This window comes from Mustela putorius, unplaced genomic scaffold (genome assembly GCF_011764305.1).
Source record: "Mustela putorius furo isolate JIRA1106 unplaced genomic scaffold, ASM1176430v1.1 tig00003972_pilon_pilon_pilon, whole genome shotgun sequence".
NCBI classification, from domain to species: Eukaryota; Metazoa; Chordata; class Mammalia; order Carnivora; family Mustelidae; genus Mustela; species Mustela putorius.
The window spans coordinates 17,899,441-17,926,073 of NW_025422115.1; the positions used below are offsets into that span (position 1 = coordinate 17,899,441).

The window sequence follows — 26,633 nt, forward strand, 5'->3', positions numbered from 1 at the left end:
GCCTAGTTCACACTTAGCTCTCCACAAGCTGAACTGCTAAGAAAGTCTTTATTAATAAGGTGGGAAGGGAAGGCAAGGAGCCTGGAGACGGACACACTGGTACCAGGGGTTACAAACAGTAAGAAACACTTTATTATAACTTTACAACATATAAATAGCTTGGGTCAAATCTGTGCTTTCTGGCAGCTGGGCATCCAGTCTTGTCCCCTGCAGGCTCCGGCCTTCCTTCACATTGCACTGTTCGCTGGGTGGCTCTGGCCCTGGGGCCTGGTGGTGGAGGGTGGAGAGAAAGCCGGGCAGCCCCGTTCCGCTGTCCAGCTCCCGGAGGGGGGGCCCCGCCTGTCATCTGCTTGGGTTGCGGCTGGTGTGGAAGGACCGCTCCTCAGGGGTCAGGCCGGCAAAGAAGGGGTGCAGCAGGGCCTCCGCCAGTGTGATGCGCTGGGCAGGGTCGAATTCTAACATCTTCCTCATCAGGTCAAACAGCTGCACGTGCTCCAAGGCATCCTCGAGCATGTAGCTCTGCTCAGGGACACAAGGTGCCGCAGTGTGACGGCGGGGCTGGGGGCCACCGCGGGTCCCCGGGCCTCTGGGAGGCGTTGCTGCAGGGCTCGAGGAGCCAGTGCTTGCCCCCCGGAGGACCACTTCTGCCCTCCTGGACCGCGAGCGGCTCTGCTCCTTGCATGCCCGCGTAGAGCTTTTGGCTCTGAGCGTCTCGCTGGCTTGGTGCCTCTGCCCCTGCATGCAACGTCCCGACAGGTGGGCAGTGTCCCCTCTGTAGAATTCACTGGTCCGGGCACCAGATGCCGTCGACAGAGGATTTCAGGCCATGTCTACATCTTCCCTCCCCCTCACCTCAGTCCTGCCTACTTCTTCCCAAAACTGAGAGAAGAGGAGCACCGGAGGCAGCAAGGTCTCTGACATCGGGCTCTTCTGGTGCTCCCCCATTACATCCATGGCCACCCTGTGGGGGAGGGGCGGGGCTAAGGGCCCCTGGGGGGGGCGGTTGGCAAGCAGCCCCACGGCCCGCACCCAGCAGCCTTGGGTGTGGCCTCCCACAGAGCCGGAGCGAGGAGGCAGCCTGTAGCTGCCCGGCCGGTCTCTGCTGTGTGTCTGCCCAGTGCCTGGGGCCTCCTTGGCATGAGCCGAGCTGGGGGAAGCCAGAAACTGACCTTCAGAGGTTTGCAGTTCTCCTTCACATACCGGCCATCAGAGCTGTTCTCATCCCAAACCAGACCCCCTTTGTAGAAATATTTCTGTTTCCTGGAAGCGAAGGAAAGAAGGGGTCAAGCCTCAGGGGTTGGGGGAGACATGGCAGTCTGGGGAATGACTGCAGAGCCACCGGGGATGCTAACTGGCCCAGTACAGCAGGGGAGGGAGGTCTGGGCGAGTGTCTGCCAGCTCAGAGTGCGGTACGGGAGGGAAGGCTGCTAGGAGCCTGGGGGAGCCAGGGTGTCCCAGGAGACTGGCTTGTGACCCAAGGCCAAGATGGGAAAGGCCCCTATGGCCACCCCTGAAGGTGTCCCCACGGCTGCTTACCTGGTACGGTGGATCATGTGTGAGGGGATGGGCCCTAGGATCTTCTCCATCATCACCAAATGTTCTCGGTTTTCGTGGGTCTATTGGAAGGTCAGGGATAGAGCAAGCAGGAGTCAGTACCAGCCTCTGCCCCCTCAGAAAAATAAGGGACCCAAAAAGATGGGCAGGTGCCTTCCTTGCCCCAAGAGATGTGAACCCACCAGGTGAATAGTAATCCCAGCCTCTGACATGGTGGCAGCCTGCCAGACCATTCTCTCAAGGTCACGTTCACTCTCCTTAGCCTTTCAGGTGGATTTAACCATCACCGCACACCTCTCTCCAATGACTTCCTCACTCTTTCCAAAACGTGCCCCTCTCTGCACCCTCCTCCCTCAGGTTGTGCTCCTGCCTCAAATGCTCGCTCCTCTTGCTTATGGTCCTCCACGCTGAGGCTGAGCACGAGAGAATCCCTGGGCGCTCCACTCCTCGACCTCAGGAGCCTGAGTGTTCCAGCGTGCTGACGCGGGGTGGTCATAGGGCTCTCCCACGTCAGCCCCTGCAGCCTACCCAAGGAGCAGTGCTCAGGCGAGCCCCGTGATGCAGGAGGCCTTACCTGGAAGAGTGTGAAGCCCCGGTAGTACTCGAAGAGAATGCAGCCAATGCTCCAGACGTCGCAGGGCTGTGCCCAGCCCAGCTCTGAAAACCAACATGGGAGGAGACTGTGACACTCAACTCAGCCCCCTGCTCCCAGCCCAGATGTCAAAGGATAGCTGCCACTCTGGTGGGCAGGACCCTAGCCCAAACCCCAACAGAAGGCCCTTTCTCAGGGAAGGCCAAGTGAGCCGCTACAGTGACACCGGCCCCTGCGGGCAGGCACATCCCGCCCCTAGTCCTCCCCTCCCGACAATGGTCTGCTTTATCAAGGCCTGGGGGCTAGCCAGTCACTCACCAAGGATCACCTCAGGTGGGCGGTAGTGACGGGTAGCCACAATGGTCGTGTGGTGCTCATGGTCAAAGGTGGCACTGCCGAAGTCAGCCACTCGGATGCTGGTGTTCTTCACCGCCTTCTCCTCACAGCTCTGAGGCAAGGAGGGCGCGCAGGTCAGGAGCCTGCAGGTAGGTCCCAGTGGGTGACCTACCACAGAGCACGGCCTTGCCCTCTCCCAACCCCTACCTTGTGCTCATTGTAGAGAGTTTCAAACTCTGAATTCACAAACAAGATGTTCTCTGGCTTCAAGTCTGTGTGGGTCAGTTGGTTTTCATGTAGAACTGGGGAGGCAGGAAACAACCTTGAGAACCCTGGCTGCTTCTAGGGCCACTGCCGGTGCGAGACGAGACTGCAACCCCACAGCTGGTCTCTCGGCCACCCTGATCCCCCCAGCCTCTGCAGGGGGCACAGTGGACTCTGCCTCCATACTGGCTTCCCTCTTGAGTGCTCGGTGCTTGGGGCCGTGGCCAGTTCTGATACTTCACAAGGGGCCAGGGACACTCTTCCCATCCAGTATAGAAAACCTCCCTCCTCCTCTTCCTCAGCCGGTCTCTGGCTGAGGCTGCAGCATCAGCCTGGGGGCTCCTTCTCCCCAGCACCGGCTGCATGATTTGCAGGCCCGGGGACAAGATGAACACGCAGGTCCCCTCAGGAGTCACAAAGAATGTTAAGTTGGCAGCGAGCGAACAATGAATAACCACAGGGCCGCCCCTGAAACAACCTGAGGCCGGCCCTACCTCTTCCCATCCCTCAGCCTGGGAAGAGACCTCTACCTTCTCCTTCCAGCTCCTGTCCCATCAATGCTGGCCCCCAGTTAGCACCTTCTGACTCCACGCTCCCAGCTGGTGGTCAAGACCTGGCCCGTAGGGTGACCCACCTCTCTCCAGCCTGGACCCTGCTTCCTCAGAGGGAGTTTCAGCACGTGCCGGGGTCTGGGGCCCCCGGGCCTCCCCGCCCCCCCACCATCTGTGTAGACCCGAACAGACTAGATCTAGGCTCCTCTCTAAGGAGCCTTTGTCCTGTGTGGACCGCCATGCCCTTCAGGGCACCTCTGAAAGCCCCACACCACCAAAAGCAGCTCTGAGAGGCCGGCGGGCAGATGGGAAGGGGTGGTCAGACGAAGGGCATCTGTCCACAGTCAGGCTTCAGCCTTCCCATCCTCCGTAGGATGGCAAAAGGGACAAGGGGAAGATCTTTATTCCTGAGTGCCTGTGGCATAGGTGGGCTCAGGGGCCCCCTGGAGGGGAACCAAGCCTCTCCTTCCTCCCAAACAGTCCTCCCTGAAGGCCTTTCAGCCAAAGGGGACCCAGTGCCTCTGGGGCCAGGCATGATGGTTGGTAGTGCACTGGTGTTAGCGGGGGAGCAGGACGCCACCGGGCGCGGGCACGGACACTTACATCGGAGGGCGTGGCAGAGCTGGTAGGCCATATGCCGCACATGCGGCAGGGGGTAAGGCTGGAAGTTATTCTCCTTCAGGAACTCAAAGGTGTTCTTGCCTAGGAGCTCAAAGGCGATGCACATGTGCCCATGGAAGTTGAACCAGTCGGACATCAAGACACACAGGCTAGAGGAGAAGATTGGAGGGGGGGGGCTCAGTTTCTGCCCCTCCCTCAGATAAGGCCGGTCCCCACCCCCAGGCCACTGGGTCACCCATGCCCATAAAGAAAAACCCTCAATTACAAAAAGCATGTCTCCCATCAGAGACCACCCTGATCAGCTCAGGGCAAGGACTAAACTTCCTACTGCCACAGGGGAAGTTCTGGTCCAAGGCATCCTGCCCTGTCTACTTAAGACATGGCCACAATCCCTGCACCTTGGAAAGAGATGGAATTGTGCCTGCCGTTCTCCAGCTCCCTTAACTGAGCTTCCCGAGTTTGCGGGGCTCAGCACCGGGCTGGCAGGAGAGGAACTGCTCAGTGTGAGTGCACCGGGGTGGCTCGACTTCGGAGCCCTCCGACTGTATAAGCGCTGCAGCAGCTGCCAGGGCTGCATCTGTTCTGATCCCTGCTGTGACCCACGAGGCCCTCACTTATGGAAGCGGGCCCAGGAGGCCGCCTCGGAGCACAGAACCCTTGGGGTGGAGCCTGCACTGCGAACCCAGGGCTCCTCCAGCAGGACTCACAGGGCCTGGGCGTGCTGCTCTGCACGCCAACTGGGTGAAGGGCCACGGCTCCGCCGGGGGTCCGGGCAACTGCAGCCGGAGCAGACACCGTCCCCACCGAAAGCTTCCCTCTCATTCCCTGAGACACTCACAACTTGTTCTCTTTGTCCTTCTCCTTGATTTTTTTGAGAACGTTGATTTCTAGCCGGGCGGCCTCCCGGTACTTGCCCACATTGCGAATGATCTTCAGGGCCACCTGAGACTTCCCTCTGGGAGCCAGGAAAGAAGCAGAGGTTCTCAGAAGTGCCCTAGCCCTTCCCTGCCCCCCCCCCGCCCTCCACCCCAATCTCGCAGCTCCTGGCAAACCGTGCTCAGGACTCCAGGAACAGCACCTGTTCAGAGGGCGCAGATACCTGGCCCCCAGCCTGTCCCCAGGCAACATCCCCCCCCACCCTGCCCTGCCAGCTCCCCTGGCATCTGTGAGTTAGTGCGTCAGGGCCAGCCTGGACTTCGCTGATGCCAGCCGCTACCAGCTCCCCAGACAGCAGGCAAGGAGTAGAGGCCCAGCCTGCCGGCCGGCACCAACACCAACTCCCCTAGGAACCTGACCTGCAGGCCAGCCAGCCCTGACCCTGGCCAGACCATCCCACCTAGAACCTTCCTACAGCACCTCCTGACCTTCCTAAAGCACATCTCCAGGTCTGGGCAAATGGCTCCACCTGGGGTGGGGGTGCCAGGATGAGACAAAGCTTTGGCAAGAGGGTGAGGGTGCCAGCAGTAGGGTCTTCTCGCTGGGCGTCCCCGGCTTCCTCCCTTTACTACACTTCCTCTAGCCGCCTGCCAACCAACCAGCCACAGCGTTTCTCGGAGACTCCCGAGTGCTAGGAGGCCTCTTCAGGGTCTAGTAAGGATTTGAAGAATCCCATCCCTGCTCTGTGCTTCCCATCCGCCAGCCCCGCCCCACAGCCTGCCTGTAGGATGCCCACAGAGCAGGGACCACGCTGAGGTTCGAATGCCAGGCCCAGCGGCCAGCAGGAAGGGCCAGCCAGACTTCAGAAGCCCGGGGGAACAGGAGTGAGACGGCACTGGCCCACAAGAATGTGGCATCTTGAGGCCCCTGGGAAGCTGGCGTGGTGCCTAAGGAAAAAGTTCACAAGCCCCAGGGCAAAGGCATCTTCTGGAAAATAACCTGTTTTTCTCTCCCTATCCCACTTTCCCAGATTTTCAGGGCAGGGAAAGACCTCAGAGGAAAGGCTGCTCACTCCAGGTTCCTAGGGCAGGATCCCTCAATGGCATTCTCACCTTCAGCAGAGAGCTCACAGCTCCCGCAGGCAGCCACAGCCTGGGCTGGATGGCACTGGGGATCAGGCCTGCCCTTTGGCCGAGGTCAATTTACCCCCCTCATTACCACCCTTCTGGCCAACTACCTTTGGATCCCCTAAAAGTCCCCCAAGTGTTGTGGCTGCCCCTTAGTGATTTCAGAGACTCACTTCCCCTCCACCTACTCGGGGTGGGGGGTGGGGGGACATGGCCCAGATAGCTTAGCTGCCCCCACATGTCACAGCTTGCCGGTCTGCCTCCCACCTTCAGGTCCCAGTATGGTCTACATGTCCATCCCTATGCCCACCGGCCCCAGCCCTAACCTCGGGGGCCACACTGGGTCTGAGGGGTGTTTAAATGGGAGCTGGGAGCCCAGGGAGATTTCCTGTCAGTCACTGTCATTACCTTAGCCAGCTGGATGGCTAGGTCTAACTGTCCTTTCTGAGCGCCCAGTACCATGGTGGCCCGGTGCCAGGGGAGCATGGGTCCTATCCCTTCACCCCGAGCACAGTGATGGGCAGCACATGGCTCAGTGGGACAGGAGAGACAGGGCACCTGGTAGCTAAGGCATCAGACCAATGAGAGTGCCCTCAGAGAAGAGGCAGCGGGCTCCCGGGAGGTGGCCTCCCAGCCTAAGGCAGAGGGGCACAAGTTCTGGTCTGCTAGAATGGTGAGGGAACAGAAGTGTTTCACTGCGCAGCCTGGATCCCCAGAAACCCCCAAACACACACCGGAGGAGCCCCGTTCTACCTGCATGACCCAGAGGGACGCGCAGTCCAGCCTGGCCATGTGGGAGAGGGCAGCAGCCAGCAGGGTCAGAGAGCCTGAGCCTGGTTCCTCTCAACCCAGCCATGCACTGGGTTTAGGGGGTCCAAAGGGAGTTGGCCAGCAGGGTGGACAGCGGGGTGGCCAACCTCTCAGACAGACCTCCTGAGCCAGGGAGGGGTTGCTCAGGCTGGGCTCTGCAGTATTCCCAACCCGCCTCCCAGCCCCAACCTGACACAAGATGGCAGGAAGCGGGCCCAAACCACAGAAGGGCCAGGGCCTTGGCCATGTGCCGATAGCCACCACCAAGTCCTGGGGCCAAAGGGTCACCAGAGCTGCACCCCTCGCCAGCCAGCAGTTCATGGGCAGGGAGGCCACCTGGCTGCGGAGCCCCGGGACAGCTCCCTATCTCAGGGGATCAGCAGAAGCTCAGCACTTGCAGGCCGGACCCCTGCCATGAGCCCGCTAGGATGCCCACCACCCATCGCGCAGAGTTGCTCACCGGGCGTGGTCCAAGCACTCCACCACCTTGCCGAACGTGCCTTCACCCAAGTTCCCCACGATCTCATCTAGGAGAGAAAAGAAGCAGGGCATGAGGGCCTGTAGGGCAGAGAGCCGGCAGCTCCTGCAAGTTCACAGCATTCAAATTCTCAAAAACAAAAAAGGTTTCTCTCTCACGGCTACACTCTTAAAAACAGAAGTTGCTAGCGTCTGCGTCATTCAGGCAATTACTGGTGGCCCCGCTAAGGCGCCACGCGCACTAGAGGCCCCTCCGGGCAGGAGAGGTCTCGTCTAACAGGGGGGAGGAAGTAGAGAGGTAAAGTTTTACGAAAGGTGGCTGTACATCGCTCCTGGAGCCAATCGCCGGTCCGACACACCAGGTGGCCCTCCTTGTCATCTTCCACACTCCGGCTGCTGCGCTTACTGCTCTGTTGGCTTCTCTGCATGCACCGCCCCCCGAAACGCCATCCGACCCATCGCATGGTAGGCGGTTCCGATTGACAGATTGAGGTGTCAGTCAAAGGCAGAGGTGGAGACGGTGAGGAGCCGGCGGGTTGGTTGGTTGGATTTTCCAGATCCCAGCATTTCATAAGGCACACAGCATATATAACGATAGGGATATTGCAAGGGACACGTCAAGACACAAACTGACTTCAAAAACAGAAAAGTAAAAACAGCTACAGGTATGTAAGGAAAACTCGGACATTATCTAAGAGAAGGGCGCCGCCAGCGCTCAGAAAGACCACCAAGCCTCTGCTGCCAAGGGGCTGGGCCACGCTGAGAGCCACAGCCCTGACTCCCTTCGCCACTGCGCGTCCCCCTCCCGGGCCCTCCCGAGACGGCCCCTGCTGCTGAAGCCGTGCTGAGGACGGCACAAGAAGGCGGCCAGCTCAGCGCACGGCCGGTCGTGCGGAATGGCCAGAGGCCATTCCGGCCTGAGCAGCAGGACGCCTGGCCCACCCCTGCCTGCCTCTCTGCGCACACGCAGCCCTGCACGGGCCGGACAGCTGCCACTCAGAGCCACGCCTGCCACCTGCCCCTAGACGGCATCCGCGGCCAGACGTCACGTCACCACCACAAATGGCCTGTTGCCGGCGGCCCTCGTGCCGCCGGCGTTGAGCAGGGAAGGAGCCCGGGATCCGCTGGGCCAGGCAGCCTCCTACCACAACGGCCCCCGCGGGCCCCACGCCAGCTCCTGCCCTGGCCTCGGCGCCCAGGCGACAGCCTCATGACGACAGAGGGCACCAGAAAGAGAAGAAGCAGAGCCCCAGCCCTGCACTGCCATCCTGCAGCAATGTGTGGCTGCGGGCACAGAGGCCACCAGGCCATGCTCGGTGGTCGCGGTCAAGCCTCAACCTGTGGCCACTCAAGGAAGTCGCAGGAAAGCTGAGCAGAAGAGATGCCTGGCCCCTGCACTGGGTCCGCCACTAATCCTCAGGGGCCTCCTGGCCGGCGGGAAGGAAGAGGGGCGGGGAGGAGAAGAGAAGACAGCAGGTCCCCTGACACGCGCACGAGGGGCCCGAGTGCCGCGTGGGCTCCCAGCCTCGGCCGAGATCGAGACCGCCTCCATCCGTGCCAACACCACGACCAGAGCCTGCACCTGGTGCCTGGCCAGCAAGCAGAAGAGGCCTGGGCCGCAGGCCTTTCTGCCATTCGTCCATGCGCCCCATCACATGGGCAGCCTGTCCCCTCATCTTGACCGCCCCTCCCAGGAAGAGGCGAGGCTGCAGAGGGCCCGGCCGGAGATCAAGGTCAGAGGGGCCGCTCCCGGTCTGAGCTGACGGGCAGACCTCCCCTACCCGTGGGCACTCCGGCCTCCGGGCCTCTGGGGAGGGCTGCGGACCTGAGAGACCGGGCCACGCGTCGCCAGACCACACACCAGCAGCCCTATCAAGTTCCCTAAATGTCCCCGGCCACGCACATCACGTGGCCCGGAGCAGCACGGAGACACAGATAGGTGGGGGTAGGGGGTGGCTATCGCTGGAGCCAGAGCCCCTCTCGCCACCAGCACAGTGGCCCGAAGATGGAGGAGCCAGGCATCTGGCTCGGCCCTGCACCTGGACCAGACGACACAGACACACACACAGGCACACACACCCAGTACGCGGGCGCAGGGCTGGCGGTACTCACCCAGACCCGCCAGCCTGAGAAGGCTAGAAAGCCACAGGGCCCTGAGGCCCCAGCCAGCACACCCCGGCCACCACTCACCGAGGAGGCACTGCTACAAGACCTGGTGCGGCGTTTGTGGCAGTGGTGGGCATGCTTGCGGGGCCGGTATGGCTCCCTGTCCCGCGACCGCCGCCGGTGGTGGGAACGCGAAGACCCGTAGCAGTCCTCCCCGAAGGACGGGCTCCGCTCTTCACACCGGTATGTGTCGCTGTCCCGACGCTCCCGGTACCTCCTCTGGTAGGGCAGGCGGTCATGGCTGCCGGGAGGGGGTGAGGACACAGTAAGATGGGGTACTTCCTCCCACCAGCCCGGTTTTGCTTCTGGGCAAAAGGCGTGTGGCGAGACCCCCACAAAAAGCTCATGGGGGGGCCCGCTGGAGCAGAGGCATCCAGATGGGGGTGGGATGCATGTGCATGAAGTCCCACCTCCAGAACCCGGGCTGCTGGCAGCACCCCTCCAGACAGGAGGCAATGCACGGGGGAAGGTGAGCAGGGTGAAGGGCCTTGGAGGGTCCTATCACCCCAAGACTCCCTGTGGCTGCTAACACAGGATGAGGAGCCAACCTCCAGAAAGGACAGAGGCTGTGTTATGAATCCCACTGAGGGAGGCTCAGAAGTCAGCAGGGGAGATGCTGGCCTAGAAACGGGGAACCAGTCTGGAGAAGGAAGACTCAAGGACAGAGAAAGGGGCAGCAGGATGGCAGTGAATACAGAGGCCCGGGAACACAGCTGAGATGGGGGGGGGGTGGGCAGAGGCGGCAGGTGCTGAAGGAGCCCAGGGCTGCCCCAAGCCTCCACACTGTCTCCCCAGCCCTGCCCAGGGATGGAGCCCGTTCCTCCCACCTAGCCCCCTGTCACCTTCTGGACCGAGATCTCCGGGGCGGAGGCTCCCTTCGAGACGGGTACCGCAGTCTCCCTTCATGCTCCCGACTGTAAGACCTCCTCCTCTTCCATCGGTAGCTCAGGTACGGGTCTGGCTCAGGGGAGCGGTATCGCTTACAGTGATGCATCTAGGCCACGGGAAAGGGAGCCCCGCTCAGTGGGGAGCCAGGCAGCCAGTCACCTCTGGCCACTCGGGCCCCAGGGCTGCTCGGGGCACCCAGGCGCTCCTGAAGAAGAGGCCCATTGTTGTGTTTGGGGGCAGCCCCTCCCAGGGGTTTATGAAGCAAAAAAGAGCTCTGAGGTCACACTAGTCCAACAGCACACAACGGGCAACACCCTTCTGTGCCAATGAACAAACAAACAGCTGCCTCCCCAGCCCAGCATCGTGGGGCCTGGGGACCTGAGCGCTCAGGTCACCCGGCGAGCCGGCACAGGTGCAGCAACAGAATGGGTGGGTGGGGGGCACTGGTGAGCACCATCCCAGAAAACCAAGGCCAAGGAGAGAGGAGAGCCTCCTGGCCACCATCCCCTCCTGTCTGTGGGCTTCTATGAAGTGACTGGCCTATCAAGCCAGAGGCCCAAGGGCTGCTGGCAGGGAACAAACACACAAGAGCAAAGGGTGAAAGCCCTCAAGTTTGAGGCCAGGTTGCCTGACTGAGGCCCTGAACTGGACCCCACTCAAGGGAGCAAAGGCCACACCTCCGTATCAGGGGCCATGGGCAGAAACGAGAAGACCAGCCTTTAGAGAAGGAGGTGCACAGGGCCTTACATACATTCCCTAGCCGATCCGACGGGCCAACCAAACAGACCTGGGGGTCTGTCCAGCCCCTGCTGCTCCATACTCTGTCTCAGCACCAATAAACTGACGTCAGCCTCCTCAGGGCAGTGAGTCTCTCACCAAGACACCCAGGGCACCCTCCACCCACCTGCAGTGCCACGCCAGGCAGCGCCTCGCCGCCAACTGTACCACCGCTGCCCCCTATGCTAGATCCCCTGCTAGATCTGCTAGATCCTACCTCGAAGTTCCAGTCCCCTCTCCTATGCTCATCTTGGGAGAAGCCAGAGGACCGAGTGTCTGGCAGCCTGTGTGCTTGGAGAGGCCTGCCCAAAGGGCCCTACCTCACCGTGCCTGTTTGGCAGGGACTTAAAATCCACCACAGGAAACCGCCAGGCTGGATCAGACACGAGCTGAGGAAGAAGGCTATGTGAGGCCAGCTCCCGGTTCCACCCACACCCAGAACCCGGACACTGCCTCCGCTGGAAGGCTGGGCCAGGGATCGTGGCCAGCCTTCCTCCCAACCCTTTACTTGGCCTTCTCCAGCCTTCAGTGGTCAGTGCTGGGCTCGCCTTACTCAGCACATTTGGACAAACCCACCGAGGCTGCCCCAGCTCACGAGAAGGGTCCATCAGGAGAGCAGAGTGAACCAGCTCCTGTGGATGGGCAGGCAGCCGGGCCTATCTGACTAAACCCCTGGAAAACCTGAGAAATCCTCTGTTCCGGATCTCCTCACCAGCAGATTTCTCCCCATATCTACCTTGAAGCCCAGGCCCCAGCAACCCTCGGAGGTAAACACCATGTAAAATCACCAACTGCTCCTCAAGAGCTTAAACTGCTGTTCTGTTTTGACGATCAGCTGACTAATGAATGTTTCACGGTTTTCCTGCAATTACCCGGGTCAGGTGCCCGAGTTATAGAATGAAGGCAGTATGTCACATCTCCCTAAGCGACAGCGAAGATGCTCTGGTGGCCAGGCAGGCAAAGTTCCAGAGCTGGACACATGGTCTGGTCTACACCAGGCCAACTCCTCCAGGGACCAGGAGGGTTCCCATGCCCCCCCCCCCCACCGTACTCGAGAGGGCGGAGCAGAGGTTCAGAGTAGACAGATGTTGAGTCCCAACACTGCCACTTCTAGCTGTGTGTCTTCAGGCAAGTTATTAAACTACTCTGACCTTCAACTTCCTCTTGCAACAAGGGAATAATAATCTCTTATAAGGCTCTGTGAGGATTAAATTATGCCACTCCTTTAGTAATGCCCAGCACACGCCTTTGGGTCATTTCATTAACAAGGTTAAAAAGATTCTAGGTAACACCTCTGGGTCTAAGTTAGGACACAAAGGATATTTTATAAATCCCTTCCAAGGGGTGGGGGTGAGAGCCCTGGGTAGAAAATCCCAAACTAATTCCCAGTGCTCCACTTACTGGCCTCATGACTCTAAGGTCGCCATACCTGAAAATTGCAAAAAACACCCTCCAGCCAACTTGGCAATGGAGATGACAAGGATGAGAGCTACAGAGTACCACACAAGGTAATCAGAGAGGAGATAACCTCTGCTTCAACACTTTCTAGACAGGGGAAATATGGGGAATACCAGATGTTCCTCATTATCTTCCCAGCCAGGGCTCCAGATCCCATTTCTCACCAATGATCTCTGAAGCTCTGAGACCCCAGCAAATAGGTTATTCAAGAAAGCTAAGGGTCACAATTACGTTCAAGAAGGCTCTGCTCTTACACAGTGAAGAAAGAGATAATGTAGAGGAAACCAGGCCAAGGATGCCAGCTTTTCTGTGCAGGGGCCTAGTCGGCTTCTCATCTGCAGCTCCTGGCCAGAGAACTGGGTTGACAAGAAGAGCAGCCAGCCAGGTCAGCGTCTGCACTACCGGATCCCAGCCACTCCAGAGCCCCATGGTTATTTTTGGCTGACGCGGCCCCACCGCTGCAACCTCAAACCTGCCACCTTACAAGCCGCCACCACCGGGTGAAACGCTCCTCCTTTTCAAGGGCAAGGAGGAGGGAAACTGGAAGGCCGCCAACTCCGCCTCGACGGGGGCCTGGCTCAGGCAACTCCCACTCCAGCTCCACACCAGGGCACCCGCACCCGGAACTAAAGCACAAGACTCCCCCGGACCAAGGAACAGCTCCGGCATTTGTAGTGTCAGCTTGACTCGGCCCCTTCCCCGGGCTGGAGAGGCTCCATCATCACAACAAAACAGGCTGGAGGCCTGCGGCCCTCGCTCGCGTCCCTTCCTGACGCGCCTTGGGTCTCAGAGATCCAAGCCCCTTCCCCCATAACCGCCGCCAGCGGCGGCGAGGGGCTACCCGGGGGACAGGCGGATGGCCAGCCTGAGCTAGAATCAAACTTCAGGCCGCGCGTGGAGGAGGAGTCTGCAGGCCTCGAGCAGAGGGTATGGGAGGAGTCTGAAGGCCCCTCCAGGCTCTCCCAGGTAAGACCCCGACCCCACTCCGCGGGAGGTGCAGGGCTGAATCTGGATCCCTGCAGGGGCCTCAGCCGCCGCTCAGACTCCGACACCGGGGGATCGAGAGGTCGGGGTCTGCGGTGACCGCCCCTCCGGGGGAGAAGCGGCGGGTCAGGGGTGAGAGGTCGGGGCCGCGACCAGAGGCGGGCCGAGGGAGAGAAAGAGACTAGACCGAGACGGAACCGAAAGCCCGGAGACCCGCACCCACTGCGCCCGCCCTACCGACTCACCCCCCGCCGCTGCCGCCGCCGCCGCCGCCGTGGGCCTGGGCCCACACTCACCGTCTCCCAGGATCCGGCTGCGGCTAGGCCCCACTCCCCACTCCGAGCGCCTCTTCCGCTTCCGGCTCCGGCCTCCGCCCGCGGCGGCCCCGCCCCTCGCGTGACGCAGCCGTCGCCAGTCCCGGCTCGACCCGGGTCGGTGGCCTGGCCGCTCTGGCCCCCGACTCGAAGGCTCTGGAGGACCCACCTTCGCCGCTCCGGTCCGGGCGGCAGCAGTGGAGACAGGTTCCGGGAGGGCAGAGGGGACGTCCCCAGCCGCGGCCCACCCCCGCCGTATCGCGCCGCACGTAGGCCTCAAGACTCGACGTGGGTGCAGGCCCAAGCCGCGGGCGCCCGGAGGTGGAGCCCCGACCAGGCCGGGGCACCCTGCCTGCTCTGCAGACTCGACCCCGCCCGTGCCCGCCAACCCCTTCCTGCTCGTGGAGGGGCGGGCATTGTTTCGCTTTTGCCTCAGTGAAAACCGGGCGGGCCTTGAGCGTCCCCTTGGCCCCGGAGGGCGCCAAAGATGACGGAAGCTAGTGTCGCTAGGCTCGGGAAGGCGGGCGCCACTCCCGGTTAAGGGGAAGACGCAAATGAGAGGCAACTCTCTGTGTGGGTTTCTATTAAAGATCTGCGACACGTCCCCGTTCCCGTGTGCGTCCAGAACGGTTTCGGGGAAGATACCCGAGAGCCATGTCGGCGGGTTTCTGGAGGGACGTGGTCTGGGGGCAAGGATGTCCCCTCTTCCCTGAGCAGCGCCGGACGCAGACCAGCACTGTGTCTCAGTTCATGAACCCCGGGCTCTCGCGGTCAGGCCGCGCGGGCCATTCCTCCCAGCCACTCGACGCCCTTTTTGCCGAGGCTGCGCGGGTGGGATCGCCGGGGCCCGTCCCGCCCCTGGCCCGGGCGGGATAACGAGACCCCACTTTCCACAGGAGAAAGCCAAGGTCGGGTCCTTTGCGGGAAACTCAGGGATTGTGAGCGTTCACGCCCCACGGCTCTTGCTGGTAACCACCAGGCTACGCGGCCGGGAGCTGGAGGCCGGGGCACCCTCCCGGGACCGCTCTGTCGGGGGCGGGCCGCCCACTCCCCCAATGAGGGCTGGGCACGCCCCCGACGCGAAATGTCCTCTCCCCGCCCGGGCTGGCGCGCGGCGGGCGCATCCGCTCCCTCCGGATTTGTGGCGGTTCCCTCGGTCTTTGGTCTCTGGCTCTCGCTTAAACCGAGGTCCGACGGCGTGGCCTGAGCGGGGTGCTTAGTACCTCCCGCCCCCCAGTTCTCTGTTAGCTCCACCACGCCACCCGAAGTAACCAAGAGAAGCTAAGGCAACACCGAGGCTTTCTATGCTAATGCGGCCTCAAGAACGGATCCCGGTCCCCTCCCAATCAAATTCAGAAGGCGCTTCCAGTGTGCTGTGGGTGACCGAGAGCCCGGCTGTCCCCGCCCCTCGGTCGCCCTCCCTTAGGATCCTGCCTCCGGAGCCAGAGGTAATGAGTTGCCATTCTTGGCCCGGGGCGCTGTCCGTGGCCTAAGGCCACGGCCTGCGTTAGCCTGGTTTCATCTCGGGGTTTCACCCACACAGACAAGATGAAAGGTGTCTCCCCCCACTTCACCCCAAGCGTCATGGCTCCTAGAAGCCAGGACTGCATGGGCAGCTGAGGGTGGAGGAGCTGGGGGAGGCTCCTGTCTTCTAGCCCTGCACTGGGCGCCGGGCTCCGAGGGGGCAAGTCAGGCGCATCTTCCCACATCGGGGACCCAGGAGTCCCTGCCTCCGGCTAAGGAAGCTGCTCTCCTTCTCTGAAATGGGGCAGGAGCCATCTCCCAGCCCTCTCTCCAAAAGCAGTTCCATAGCTGTCTGGTGCCTCAGATTCTATCATTAGAGCTTCCTTCTTCTGTCTTTATTGTTCCTGAAAGAACTCACACCTAGAAGAAAAAGAGGCAGAGTATCAGATAGGCACTTGGAAAAAGATCTAACCTGAGGTCAGGTACAGGTACCCCCCCCCCACACACACCCTCCTATCTCATTACTGCCACTGCTGGAAGGCTGTAGCTTTGGCAGCTCTTCGCTGGGGAGTTCAAGCGGTGAGCCACCTTCAGAGGACCCTTGCTCCACACCCCCAGCCCCTTGGGACCCACCATTTTCCCCAGGTCTCTACCCTCATACCCACCAAGCCTTTGCTGTGCGGGCTGAGAACTGCAACACAGTTCCAGGGCACCAGGGAAATGCCCTGCCCCGTGCCCTGCTCCCAGCCACCTGAGACCCACGGCAGCTCCCGTCCCTCTTGATCTCCCTTTTGCCCTGCTGGGCTCCTGGCTCAGCTCGATGCCTTCTCCAGACCCCAGGCCCTCTGATCCCCTCCTTGTCCTGCTGCCCTTGCTCTCTCTAGTCTGCCACATCCATCTTTGGCTCCTCTGGGGCAGTTAATTCACCTTTGAGCTTCAGCTCCAGGGGCAGGTTAGCCTTCCTGGACGCTCCAGAGGAGAACCGGACTCCCTACCCCTGTGCTCCCGCAGCATTGGGGGCTGCCCCTTCCTCTGCACAGGCTCTGTGAATTCAACATCTGGCTGGTGCCACTCCCCACTCCCGCAGACCAGGAGCCCTCCTACACCCAAGTTAGGTAGTCTGGGTTCTCAGTAAGCGCTGGGGGCGGTCTGTGGGGAGGACTTTTTTTTTTTTTAAGATTCTATTTATTTATTTGACAGAGAGAGAGAGATCACAGGTAGGCAGAGAGGCAGGCAGAGAGAGAGGAAAGCAGGTTCCCTGCTGAGCAGAGAGCCCAATGCGGGGCTCGATCCCAGGACCTTGAGATCATGATCCGAGCCGAAGGCAGAGGCTTAACCCACTGAGCCACCCAGGCGCCCCAGGACTTGTTTTTAATGGGAAGACTGAGTACCCAGCCAGAGTGGAGTTGTGGTGGCTGCGCCAGGGCGTGGGAGATGGGGGCAGCAGACCGTCATCATAGACCATCTTGGAGAGGCCTTGCATGGTGGTGAAATGTGGAGAGAGAAGCTCAGAAGTGGCTGCAAGAATGTGAGCCTGGAGTCCAGAGAGGAGAACGTCAAGGTGTCTACAGGGAGAGGGCTGGTGGGTAGTAGTGCCATCCTGAGCTGGGAGCAGGTCTGGGAATGTGAGGAGTGAACAAGTCAGTTAGGGGTCCAGGGGAGCTCAGCCCAGTAGCTCAGTTGGTATCTTCTCCCTGTGCCCACACAGAGTTGGGGCAGGGTGCCTGGTGCCCAGGTGCATGGGTGGGAAGATAGTGGTAGGATTCTGAGGCTCAGTCCCTGGAGGTTAAGTGGGTGGGGCCTAGGGCTCAGGTCCCCCATCTTCCAGCTAAAGCTATGGAAGCCAAAGGGGAACTGAAGCAGTAACTTGGTTTAAGGGTTTCTGACTTCTTACACTGGAGCTAATCTACAGTGTCCCCCAAATGTTCCCCTGTCCCCTGCAATTTCCAGACTCCCATACTGGGTAGGGGAGCAGCAGGGGTTGGGGAGTGTGGGCCCAGTTTGCAGTGGGCCCCCTTCATGACCTGGGGCAACTGACATCCCCTTCAGGCTTCTGTGCCCCCTCCTGAAGCCGGGGAGGGCCAGGTGAGTTTGGCTGTTCAGCAGGTGGCTGGGCCAGGGTCAGCACCAAAGCTCATGGAAGCTGTTGGAACTGAGAACTGTTCAGCGGGGTTGGGGCAGACATTTATCTGAAATCTGAATCACCAGGGAAGATCCTGAGCCAGGGTGTTGTCGGGTTTGTGCAGGCTCAGTGCTGGGGCCTCAGTTTCCCTATCTGAAGAGGGGCCTTGGAAGCTGGTGCCCTAGCTCCAGGGTCTCCCATCTGTCCCGCTCTCAGGAACTGCACTGTGCAGGAGCCCCATGGACCTGCCTCCCCTCCTGCCCCCACGGCACTCCTATCACTTCTAGCCACTGGACTGTGCCTGCTCACTGAGCGCCACCGGAGGGTGCAGGTGAGTTTGGGAAAGGTGGGCATGGCAGCTCCTGAGGCCCAGGCTGAAGCCTGGCTCCTCTTTCCTAGCAGGTGCTCAGAGAGAGCCCTGGAGTAGGTTGGGAGGCCCTCAGAGAAGGCCCTGTGTGGGTACAGCTAGCAGAGAGCTGGGAGCACTGGGCCAAGCCGGCTGGCCACCTGCGGGCATCACTGGAGGCTGTGTGAAGCGAGCACAGGTGCTGTGGAGGCAGGGATGTGAGCTGGGACTCGGCAGGGCCCCGGGCAACCTCCTCATGCAGGAGCAGAAAGTGAGGTTTAGGGTCCCATCATCCTCTCCTTGATTATCTGTAGCCTCAGGGAGGTCCCCTAAGCTAGCAAGGTCCTCTTCACAGACTGAGAAGTCCAGAGGGCTCGGGGCTGGTGCTCACATCTGGGGTCATGTTCTCGGGAAGGCTTGTCAAGGTCTGGGGCATCCAAGGGGACAGATGGGAAGTGGGTCCCCAACAAGGCTGCTGTGCTGAAGTGTCATCTCTGTGAATGGCGCCCTCTGCAGGTGCACAGAGCATTGCTTGGTGTGGCTAGAGGCGCTGATTGGAGGCAAAGGAAGGGCCTGGGTCCCTGTGGCTCCCCAGGGAGAGTCAGAGGAAGGGAGGGGCTGGTTTTAGCTCAGCAGAAAGAGGAGTTTCCTTCAAGGGCCATTTGCCCCTGGTGAAAGCTGCAGTCCCCAGGAAGAGAGGAAGGCGATGGTTCATGCAAGCTGAGGGTTCTAGGGGAGGTATCCAGCACCCCTGTCCCATGTGAGGACGTGGCAGGCACGGCCACCCCGTGATGGTCTAGGTATCTGAGCCTTTAGTGACATGGGGGTCTCAGCCCACAGCTGCCCCTCCTAGAACTCCTGCTCCTTACAGTGCCTGGGGTGACTCTGGGGACTCACCTGACAGCCTGTCTGCTCCTGCCTGACAGCTGTCATTCCACGACAGTGTCCTTGGTCCTCCTGCTGGGGCTCTAAAGCCATCAGCAACTGGTATGTCCTAGGTCCAGCTGGAGGTGGAGGGTCACACATCTGGAGCCCGTAGTGGTAATAGTTGGGCACTCCCTGGGAGCTGCGTCCCTTGTGCACAGGCCAGGACATGGGTCGGTGCTGGGCTGGCAGGTGGGCCCCTGGTGGGCTTATCGCAGTGGGTGGGAGCCAGCAGGACCTGGTGGAGTCAGCCTGCTTTATCAGAATCTGCAGGCACTGCTGTGCTAGGGGCAGGGACGGCCCTCTCCAGGGGCTCAGCGCTGCCTTTGGCCCTCCCTGCAGCAGGAGGAATGCTTTCTGGCCCACCTGGAGCAGGAGGGGGACCAGCTGCAGGGGTCCCAGGGACAGCAGTGGAGGAGGCCAGACCAGGACGCAGAAGACAAACCAGGGTGCCAGTCATGCAGGAGGGGCCTAGTGGCAAGAGGTCCAGCAGGATTCTGCTGTTGCAGATGGAAGTAGAAAAGGCCAGCTGTGTTTGGACCAGAGGAGCCAACAGCCCCTTGGCCTAGAGCCTCCTCTAAGTGGGTGCATGGGCAGGGCCCCGAAGACTGGCCCTGCCTTTACTTCATTCTCTGGTCTTCATTCTTGGAGTAGCAGCTGGGGAGGGAGGGAGAGGCATGCAAAGATTTCTGTGCAGCCCAGAGAGGGACAACCCCGCCCCCATCATTTGGGAAGACCCTGCCATTACCCAGCCAACTCCCCTCCTGGTTCAGATGGGAAAACAAAGCCCCGAGGGTGGGGAGGAACTCATTCAGGGTCAAAATAGTGTGGTCTGGAGGCTGTGAGGAGACCCCGGGATCCTGGACTGAGCGGACCTGCAGGAGATGCTGGTGTCAGGCCTGCAGGGGTGGGGTGGGGACAGGGCCTAAGCACTTCGGGGCCCTGGTGGAGTCTTAACCCCTGCCCAGGCTCAGGACACAATCTTCCCGCAGAGCAGCTGTTGATGCTTGCCCCGGGGGTCCGGGGACAGGCATTGTGGGAGGTGGGGGGATGTGCTGCAGATGGGTAAGTCCTCCATATCAAGGGGACTTCTGAGCCTCTGAACTGTCACAGAAGGATGAACAGGCATCCTCAGCAAAGAAAAGAAGGGTGGAGCACATGCAAAGGCCCCAAGACAAGAGGCATGAAGGTGGCAGTGCTGTGAACAGTCCCTGCCCCAACTGAGAAGCCGAGCGGGTAAGGGGCTAAAATATGCAGCAGGGGCCAGAGTAAGGGCTGGGGTGCCCCGGGCCCTATCCACCAGACTTGAACTCGTTTAGTGACTGCCTCCTTCCAGCTGGTGCCCTCCCTTAGTCTCCAGGGCAAACGTTTATGTGCACAAGCAGACAGACTGGTGGACACACACCTGCCCCCGCCCCAGAGACACACACCTGTTCCCAGATGCACATACACAGACACAGAGAAACAGAGGCAGCAAGGAGGTGGCTGGTAGAAGCAGAGATGTAGAGCCCCAGGTTGGGGGCGCGCTCTGCCGCAGTGGAGCTTATCTGTTGGTCCAGCTGGAAGGAGCATGAGAGAGGGTCTCGGCAGTCCTGCTTAGCTGGCCTTGAGCCTCATAAAATGTGGGGTTGGTCTGAATCAGTGTATCTCAAGCTGGGGTCCGGAGCTTTGCTCTGAGAGGGCTGTTAGTTCCGCAAGGCAGCGTATTTGCTGTGATTGTCTGCAACCGTGATTGTATATTTATACAGACAGTGATTGTGAATTTGTACGGAAAGAAATCTCAAGTTTTTGTCTGTTTCTTGATCCAGACCCCTGAGGATGGAAGTGTCTCCCCAGGGCCTGGAAAGAGAGTCTACACTTTCTGGGGTGCATGCTGGTCAAGATGGGGGTCTGCAGTGGACGATGTCAGGGAGAAAGCTGGGCCCTTGGGCAGATTTAGGTGCCTGGAAGGAAGCGGTGTGGGGGGGCGCTATGCAAACAACATGCAAAGGACCCCCAAACCAGTGTCCACGTGGGCCCCAACTCTAGGGCCTTCCAGTCCTGTGCTTCTCAGGGACAGCGTAGGCCATTTTTCTCCAGTGCCCAGGGAGGCCTGCCCAGGACTCATCTTCTGTGAGCAAGTGGGTGTCCTGGGCTCTGTGCCTGTCCAGGGAGGGTGGCCTAGGATTCTGCCCTGGGTCATTGGCAGGGGTACTGTGGGGAACAACCAAATGGCCAAAGTCACAGCAGGGCGGAGGCCCTGAGGGAGAGGGGGCAACAGCTGGCTGGCAAGAGGGTGCAAGGGGCTCCCAGGGCCACCAGCACCCTCCACCTCCATCCATCCTAACCTCAAGCTCCTTCTACCCTGATCCTTTCCTGGGCTCTACCTCAGTCTGTCTTCCTCTGCTCAATCCCAAGATTCTCTGCTCTTCGCTGTTCCCAAATTAGTGGATGATGGTGGACTCTGGAGCCTGAATACTGGGCACAAACCAGGCCCCCATAGAGCACTCACTACGTGACCTTGGGCAAGTCACTCTCCCTCTCTGGGCTCATCTGTAAACAAAGAAACAGACACCGAGAGCAGCTGCAGTTCTCCATCAGCTGCGTATGAGGGTTCCGTCCGGCAAGCGTGGAAAAGGCTCACGTGGCTCGCAGTCACAGAAGCGTCGCTCCCGTCAGTCCGCGCTTCACGCCACCGCACACGCGGCTGCCCGGAGGTGAGAGGCCCCCTTCCAGTCAGGGTCCTGCTGGGGCCAGGGAGCTGCCGCAGGGGGTTCTGTCTCACCCCACTCTGAGGTAGTGTGCTAGGGCTGCCCTGACAAAGAGCGAACCCAGGGGTGTGTGTGTCCAAATTTTCCTTCTAGAAGAACACCAGTCAGATTAGATTAGGGTGCTCTATAATGGCTTCGTGTTACCTTGATTACCTTGCAAAGACCTTATCTCTAAAGAGGGTCACATTTTGAGATACTAGGGGTTAGAACACAAACATACCTTTTTGGGGGGAGTCTAGAGTTCAACCTGTAACGCCTCCCAATTTGTTTCCTGTTACCTTCCTGTTGGGTGGGTTGGATCTGACTGGAGATCTCGGGGACCCAGCTGTTCTGTCTTGCTCTTGCCCTCACTTAACGCCAGGCCCCTGACATGGCTATAGAAAGACCGTAGGGGCCGCAGGACGGGCCGTTGTGAGGAGTGGTGGGCCCTGCTCAGTGAGCCCCCGGGCAGGCCAAGGTCCAGGCTGGACACCGGCTCCTGTCTGCAGGCCAGGCCCTGCCCAGACCCAAGAGCCTGTGTGTGTGTTTCTGGGCACAAGAGGATGGGGTGGGGGTCCCCTCAGGTGGACCAGCCACAGCAAGAGGCAGGCTCTGGGGAAGAAAAATCAGATGCCTGCCAGGATCCAGAGGTGGAAGGTGGGGAGGAGCTGGAGGCTGCCTGGGGTACCTTCAGGTCAGTGTGGCCTGGGCCTGCCCCCAGCCCAGAACAAGAAGGAGAACCTGGACAGTCCAGTCAGCCTGGAAGGGAGGCCAGTGTCCCTGAGTCCTAACCACCCGCCTTCTTCCCACAGGTGCAGGCCATGGCAGAGCACCCCCCACAAGCCCCGATTCTGCACAGGGCAGGTGAGTTCCGCACCCTCTCAGCCCCCTGTGGAGGTCTGGGGACAAGACTGGCACATGCTGAGTAGGCACCAGTCAAGCCTACTCCCCAGCCTGTTGGGGAGGGCCCTGGGGAGTCCTCCCTGGGCCTTTCAGGCAGGGAGGACAGGGCTCCTAAGCACACGGATGAGGCAGTGGCCTGGTAGCCCTGGCTGTCGTGCTTAGCTCTTCCTCTGTACAAAGTGCATCAGGGCTGAGCCTCTGTAGGCCGGGCCTGGTGCACAGGGACCTCCCTCGGAGACGAGGGAGGATCTGGAAATGGGGAGGGTTTGGAGACATGGCCTGCTCTCAGAGAGCCCTGAGGCTGGGTGGTGTAGCATCTAGGGAGCACTAAGGGAGTACCACCCATTCGTATTTTTGGATTTGGGGGACTCTGTAGTCACCTGTACAGAGTAGAGTAGCAGAATGAGGCCATCCTGCTCCCTCCCCTGAGGGCTGATCTGTCAGCCTCCCAGCACCTGACGGCCATTATACCCCTTGTTTGGGTCAAGGCGGAGTTCCCAGGCAGGCCCCCATGAGAATGGGCCTCCAAGAGCAGGGGTGGGGTGATGTCCTGCAGCACCAGATCAGGTCAGGAGCCAATGACCCCCTCTCTCTACACCCCTTCCCCAGACTTCCCTGTAGGATGGGCTTGGAGCTGGCCTGGATGTGCGCTGAACTCCAGAAAATCTGGGATTCAGAAGTGGAGAGGCTCAGCAGCCAGCCCCAGAAGGTCCCCAGAACCCAGTGTTCGGCACCCCTCCACCTCTGTGCCTCTGCTGGGCCTGCACGCCCAGGGAGCCCACAGTCCCCTATGCCCAATCCCCTGTGCCCCTGACCTGCCCTTCCCAGATTAACTCAAACCCCTCCCCGCCACTCACTGCCCTCTGCCCTCCTCCCCAAGGTGGCAGAGAGCCCTTGCCAAGAAGCTGGGGTTAGAGCAGCAGCTGGTAGAAAAGTGAGGACCATGGAGTGAGGGCACCCGGATCTGAGGGGCTCTGCGGAGAGAAATCCCCTTCCCTCACAGAGGTGTTCACACTTCCTCCCTTCCCGTAAGAAGCTGGGATAGACAGGTGAGGGCATCTGGGGACATGCTAAGAGAGCCCTCTCATCCCTGGGGGGGCGCTGGGGGGCGGAGCAGAACAGTGCCAGGCCTGGGACTTGATGTATCATCTCCTGGTCGGCCTTCTCTCTGAGGAGGAGGGCACAGGGGCAGAAGCAGGAGAGGCATGGCTAGGTGGGCTATGGAGGCACAGGGAGTTAGGACATCTGGGTTCCTGGGCCTGGGGTTATGAATGAAAGGAGAGTGGCCTTTAGAGCCAAGAAGTCCTGTGCTCGCCTCAGCTCCACCACTGACCAGCTCAGTGGGCAATAAGCAAGTCTGCCTTCTCGAGGCCTCAGTCTCCGCATCGGCAAAATGGGGATACCACCTTACCTACCTCAGAGATTGGCGTGAGGATTACATGAGATGGTGCCCCTGGCTCAGTGCCTGCTGCCCTGAGTCTCCCCTGGGGTCCAGTTAGGGGGAGTCAGAACTAAGGTTATAAAACCATGGATGTGTGCCCAAGACCACCTGCACAGAGAGCTTTAGTCACAATGTCTGTTTATCCAGTATTTCGTCCGCAAGCCATTATTTACAGTTAATAAACTCAGGAAACCATATGCTGTCATGTGCAGCTGCCGGTGATGGACAATGTAGCAAGTTCCACTGCCCAGGACAGTCCTGTCTTACACTTCAATACCAGGGAGGGCCTCGTCTTTCTCACTCTGCATGGAGGAGCCTCGTGGGGTGGGGATTCCTATCTTTTGCCTCAGCTGCTCTCCGGGGACCCCTAGAGAATGGGGTCCTACCTGCACCTGGGACCTGGGAGATGCCAAGAGTTCTGACCCTGAGGCTGAGAACCGGGTCCCCAGAGGGCAGGAGCTGGAGCTCTGAGCATCAGCACTCCAGCACAGGGAGGGCAGGGACCTCCAGCCACCTCTCAGAGCCTGAAGGTAAGAGCTGGGGACTCTCCAGAGGGGCAGGCGGAGTGAGCCCTGCTTCCCTAGGGGACCCAGGCCCAGTTACTCTCTCCACCTTCATCTCCCCATCTGCAAGCTGGGGGCGGAGAAGGCCCAAAGGGTCCTTCCAGTTGGGCCTTTGCTGGTTCTGGAAGGACTTCTCAGTTCACCTCCCCTCCCTGGGAAGAGCTGGAGTTACTCCTCACTGGTACCCGGCCTGCCTCTCTGCCCTCTGTGGGGTCAGATGCTGCTTCTTCTGTCCCCAGATGTCAGACAAAGCCCAAGAGCCACTGAAGAGAGGTCTGAGAAAAGCTGGCAACCAGGGCAGTGCCCTGACTGGGGGAGAAAGGTGGTATGGAGACTGAGGCTCACAGCTCACTCTGCCACACAAGACACTGAGGTCAGCCCTTTGCCCCCAATGAGGGGACAGTGGACTGACAGGCTTCAGGGACCAGGGGTGGGCAAGGACTCCCTGGGGAGAGGGCAGGCCTGTAAGACTATGCCTTTATCCCCTCATGCTGGGGTTTCTGTCAGGTCTGAGCGGTGGGATCTGTCACAGGTGGCTGCAGACAGAGGTCTCCCTGTCCCCAGCCTGCAACAGGGCCTGAAATGCCCATGTTGACACAAGGCCCCTGACTGCCAGTGCATGAGGCCCCTTGCCCTTTCTCAGGGGGATCCTGTGGCTAGGAGCTGGGCAGAGAGTGGCTAGTGGGGTGCTGGTGTCCTTGTGGGGCTTTGTTGGTCCATTCACTGCTCTGGTGTCAGCAGAATGATGACTACAGACCTTCTGCTTTCTGGTGAAGGCCTTGGGCACTGGGCTTTAGACTTTTCAAAGTGAGTTCTGATTCACTTGTGCCTCAGATCACTCTATAGTCCCCATTTTACAATAGGGAAACTGCCCAGACAAGGGCAGTAAATTGCCCAAAGTCACATAGCAGAACAGCATCTAAGACCCCTGGCTCCCCTAACCTGTCCCAGAAAAGGTGGTTTCTCGGTTCCAAGCTTGAAAGCATGGTCATCTTCAATGGCTACAAGCAAGGCCAGCCTAGAGTTAACCTCCCTCGAAGTCACCTGGTCATTTTCTCTTTCTCTCTTTCTTTCAAGATTTTATTTATTTATTTGACAGAGATCACAAACAGGCAGAGAGGCAGGCAGAGAGAGAGAGGGAAGCAGGCTCCCTGCGGAGCAGAGAGCCCAATATGGGGCTTGATCCCAGGACCCCGAGATCATGACCCGAGCCCAGGGCAGAGGCTTAACCCACTGAGCCACCCAGGCGCCCCTCATTTTCTTTTTCTGAACTTCCTTCCCCACTTTGCTGTGTGTTTCCTTGCCCTACAGAGCTCTGTCAGCTGGGCCATGTGCTTCCAGAATCCTACTCAACTCTATTGCTCTACACTCTTTCCATCTACTGACTTAACTGAAGCAGAGTTTTGCAGAGGGGGACTCTGGCAGGGTGGAAGGACAGAATACCTCTGAGACTGCTTCTCCAGTGTCATCTGCAAAATGTTCTCTGCCCTCCCTGCCATTCACACCACTGCTGTAGGGGCTGCCGAGTTCTCAGTGGATGTGTCCAGCACGGGGTCCCGAGCCCAACTGAGCCAATGGCCCCTTCCTGATCACTAGACTTGAGACAAAATCATAGTTCTCACCGGGGCTGAAGACTGGACACAGAAGTTGGGAAGTGTCAACTGCTCTTTTTCACAGTGGATAAAGCTGCATTTCAGTGACAGCAAATGGAGCCGACAATTTCCAGGAAGTGGAATTGGGATGGAGAGATTTTGGTTCAGCCCAGGAAGTCTCATGTATGGAGAAGACATAAACCTGACTTTTGGGACGGTCATGTCATGTTGCTCTGTGGCCTGGGCAGCAGGGTGGGCTGGTCTTCAGGAGAGGAGTACCTTCCATGGGCAGCCCAGGTCCCGCTGTCCTTGGGCTCCTCCACACCCCGAAAATAAATCCCTCTCCTTTCTGTTTACATGGGCCCGAGTGGTTTGGGTCCCCTGCCAAGGACCCAGCGCGCTCCAGAGCGCGGCGCTCCTGGACAGCCCTCCCTCCGGCCAGGAACCCACCCGGCACCGGCTCACCGCCCAGAACCGCTCCTGTTTGCTTCCGGGCGCACAGCGCAACCCCGCCCCGGCCTTCCTGTCGGTCCCTGTGTCCCAGCAGCGGTCGGCTTTGTACCTCACTGTTTCCAAGCGTGGCAGGGCCCCCACTCGTCCCGGTCCTGCTTCTCTGGTCGGTTCCTTCTTCCCTTCCCTCCGGTGGTGATTCCGAACCTCCCTCCAGAAGCCGCAAGCCACCGACTCCCCTTTCCTTCTGGGCAGGGACCCGCAGAAGGTGCAGCCTGCGTCCGGGCTTCCCTCCCTGCTCCGC

General features: G+C 60.1%; 1 protein-coding gene and 1 long non-coding RNA gene across 17 annotated transcripts; one reads left to right on the top strand and one right to left on the bottom strand.

Moving 5' to 3' along the window:
• Nucleotides 1-109: 109 nt before the first annotated feature.
• CLK3 (CDC like kinase 3) lies at nt 110-26,633 on the bottom strand. 5 transcript variants are annotated; one of them, XM_004758426.3, is made up of 13 exons: nt 13,778-13,908; nt 10,217-10,368; nt 9,399-9,615; nt 7,534-7,630; nt 7,192-7,258; nt 4,757-4,873; nt 3,901-4,067; nt 2,690-2,784; nt 2,465-2,594; nt 2,129-2,211; nt 1,537-1,616; nt 1,170-1,260; nt 110-519 (listed from the first exon to the last, which is right to left on the bottom strand). In XM_004758426.3, exons 2-13 carry the CDS (start codon nt 10,366-10,368, stop codon nt 343-345), a joined length of 1,473 nt encoding a protein of 490 aa, XP_004758483.1. In that variant the 5' UTR covers nt 13,778-13,908; the 3' UTR covers nt 110-342. The 5 variants fall into 5 exon arrangements, with proteins under 5 accessions (XP_004758483.1, XP_004758480.2, XP_004758481.2 ...); XM_004758423.3 differs by lacking the exon at nt 13,778-13,908 and adding an exon at nt 26,442-26,633 and having other exon boundaries at nt 377-1,260; XM_004758424.3 differs by lacking the exon at nt 13,778-13,908 and adding an exon at nt 13,965-14,089 and having other exon boundaries at nt 377-1,260.
• LOC106006459 lies at nt 10,384-26,235 on the top strand. Of its 12 annotated transcripts, none has more exons than XR_006603909.1 (5): nt 10,388-13,463; nt 17,598-17,712; nt 21,023-21,347; nt 22,193-22,244; nt 25,599-26,235. It is a non-coding gene; the product is annotated as an uncharacterized LOC106006459 (long non-coding RNA). The 12 variants fall into 12 exon arrangements; XR_006603912.1 differs by having other exon boundaries at nt 21,079-21,347; XR_006603908.1 differs by having other exon boundaries at nt 10,389-13,463; nt 21,049-21,347.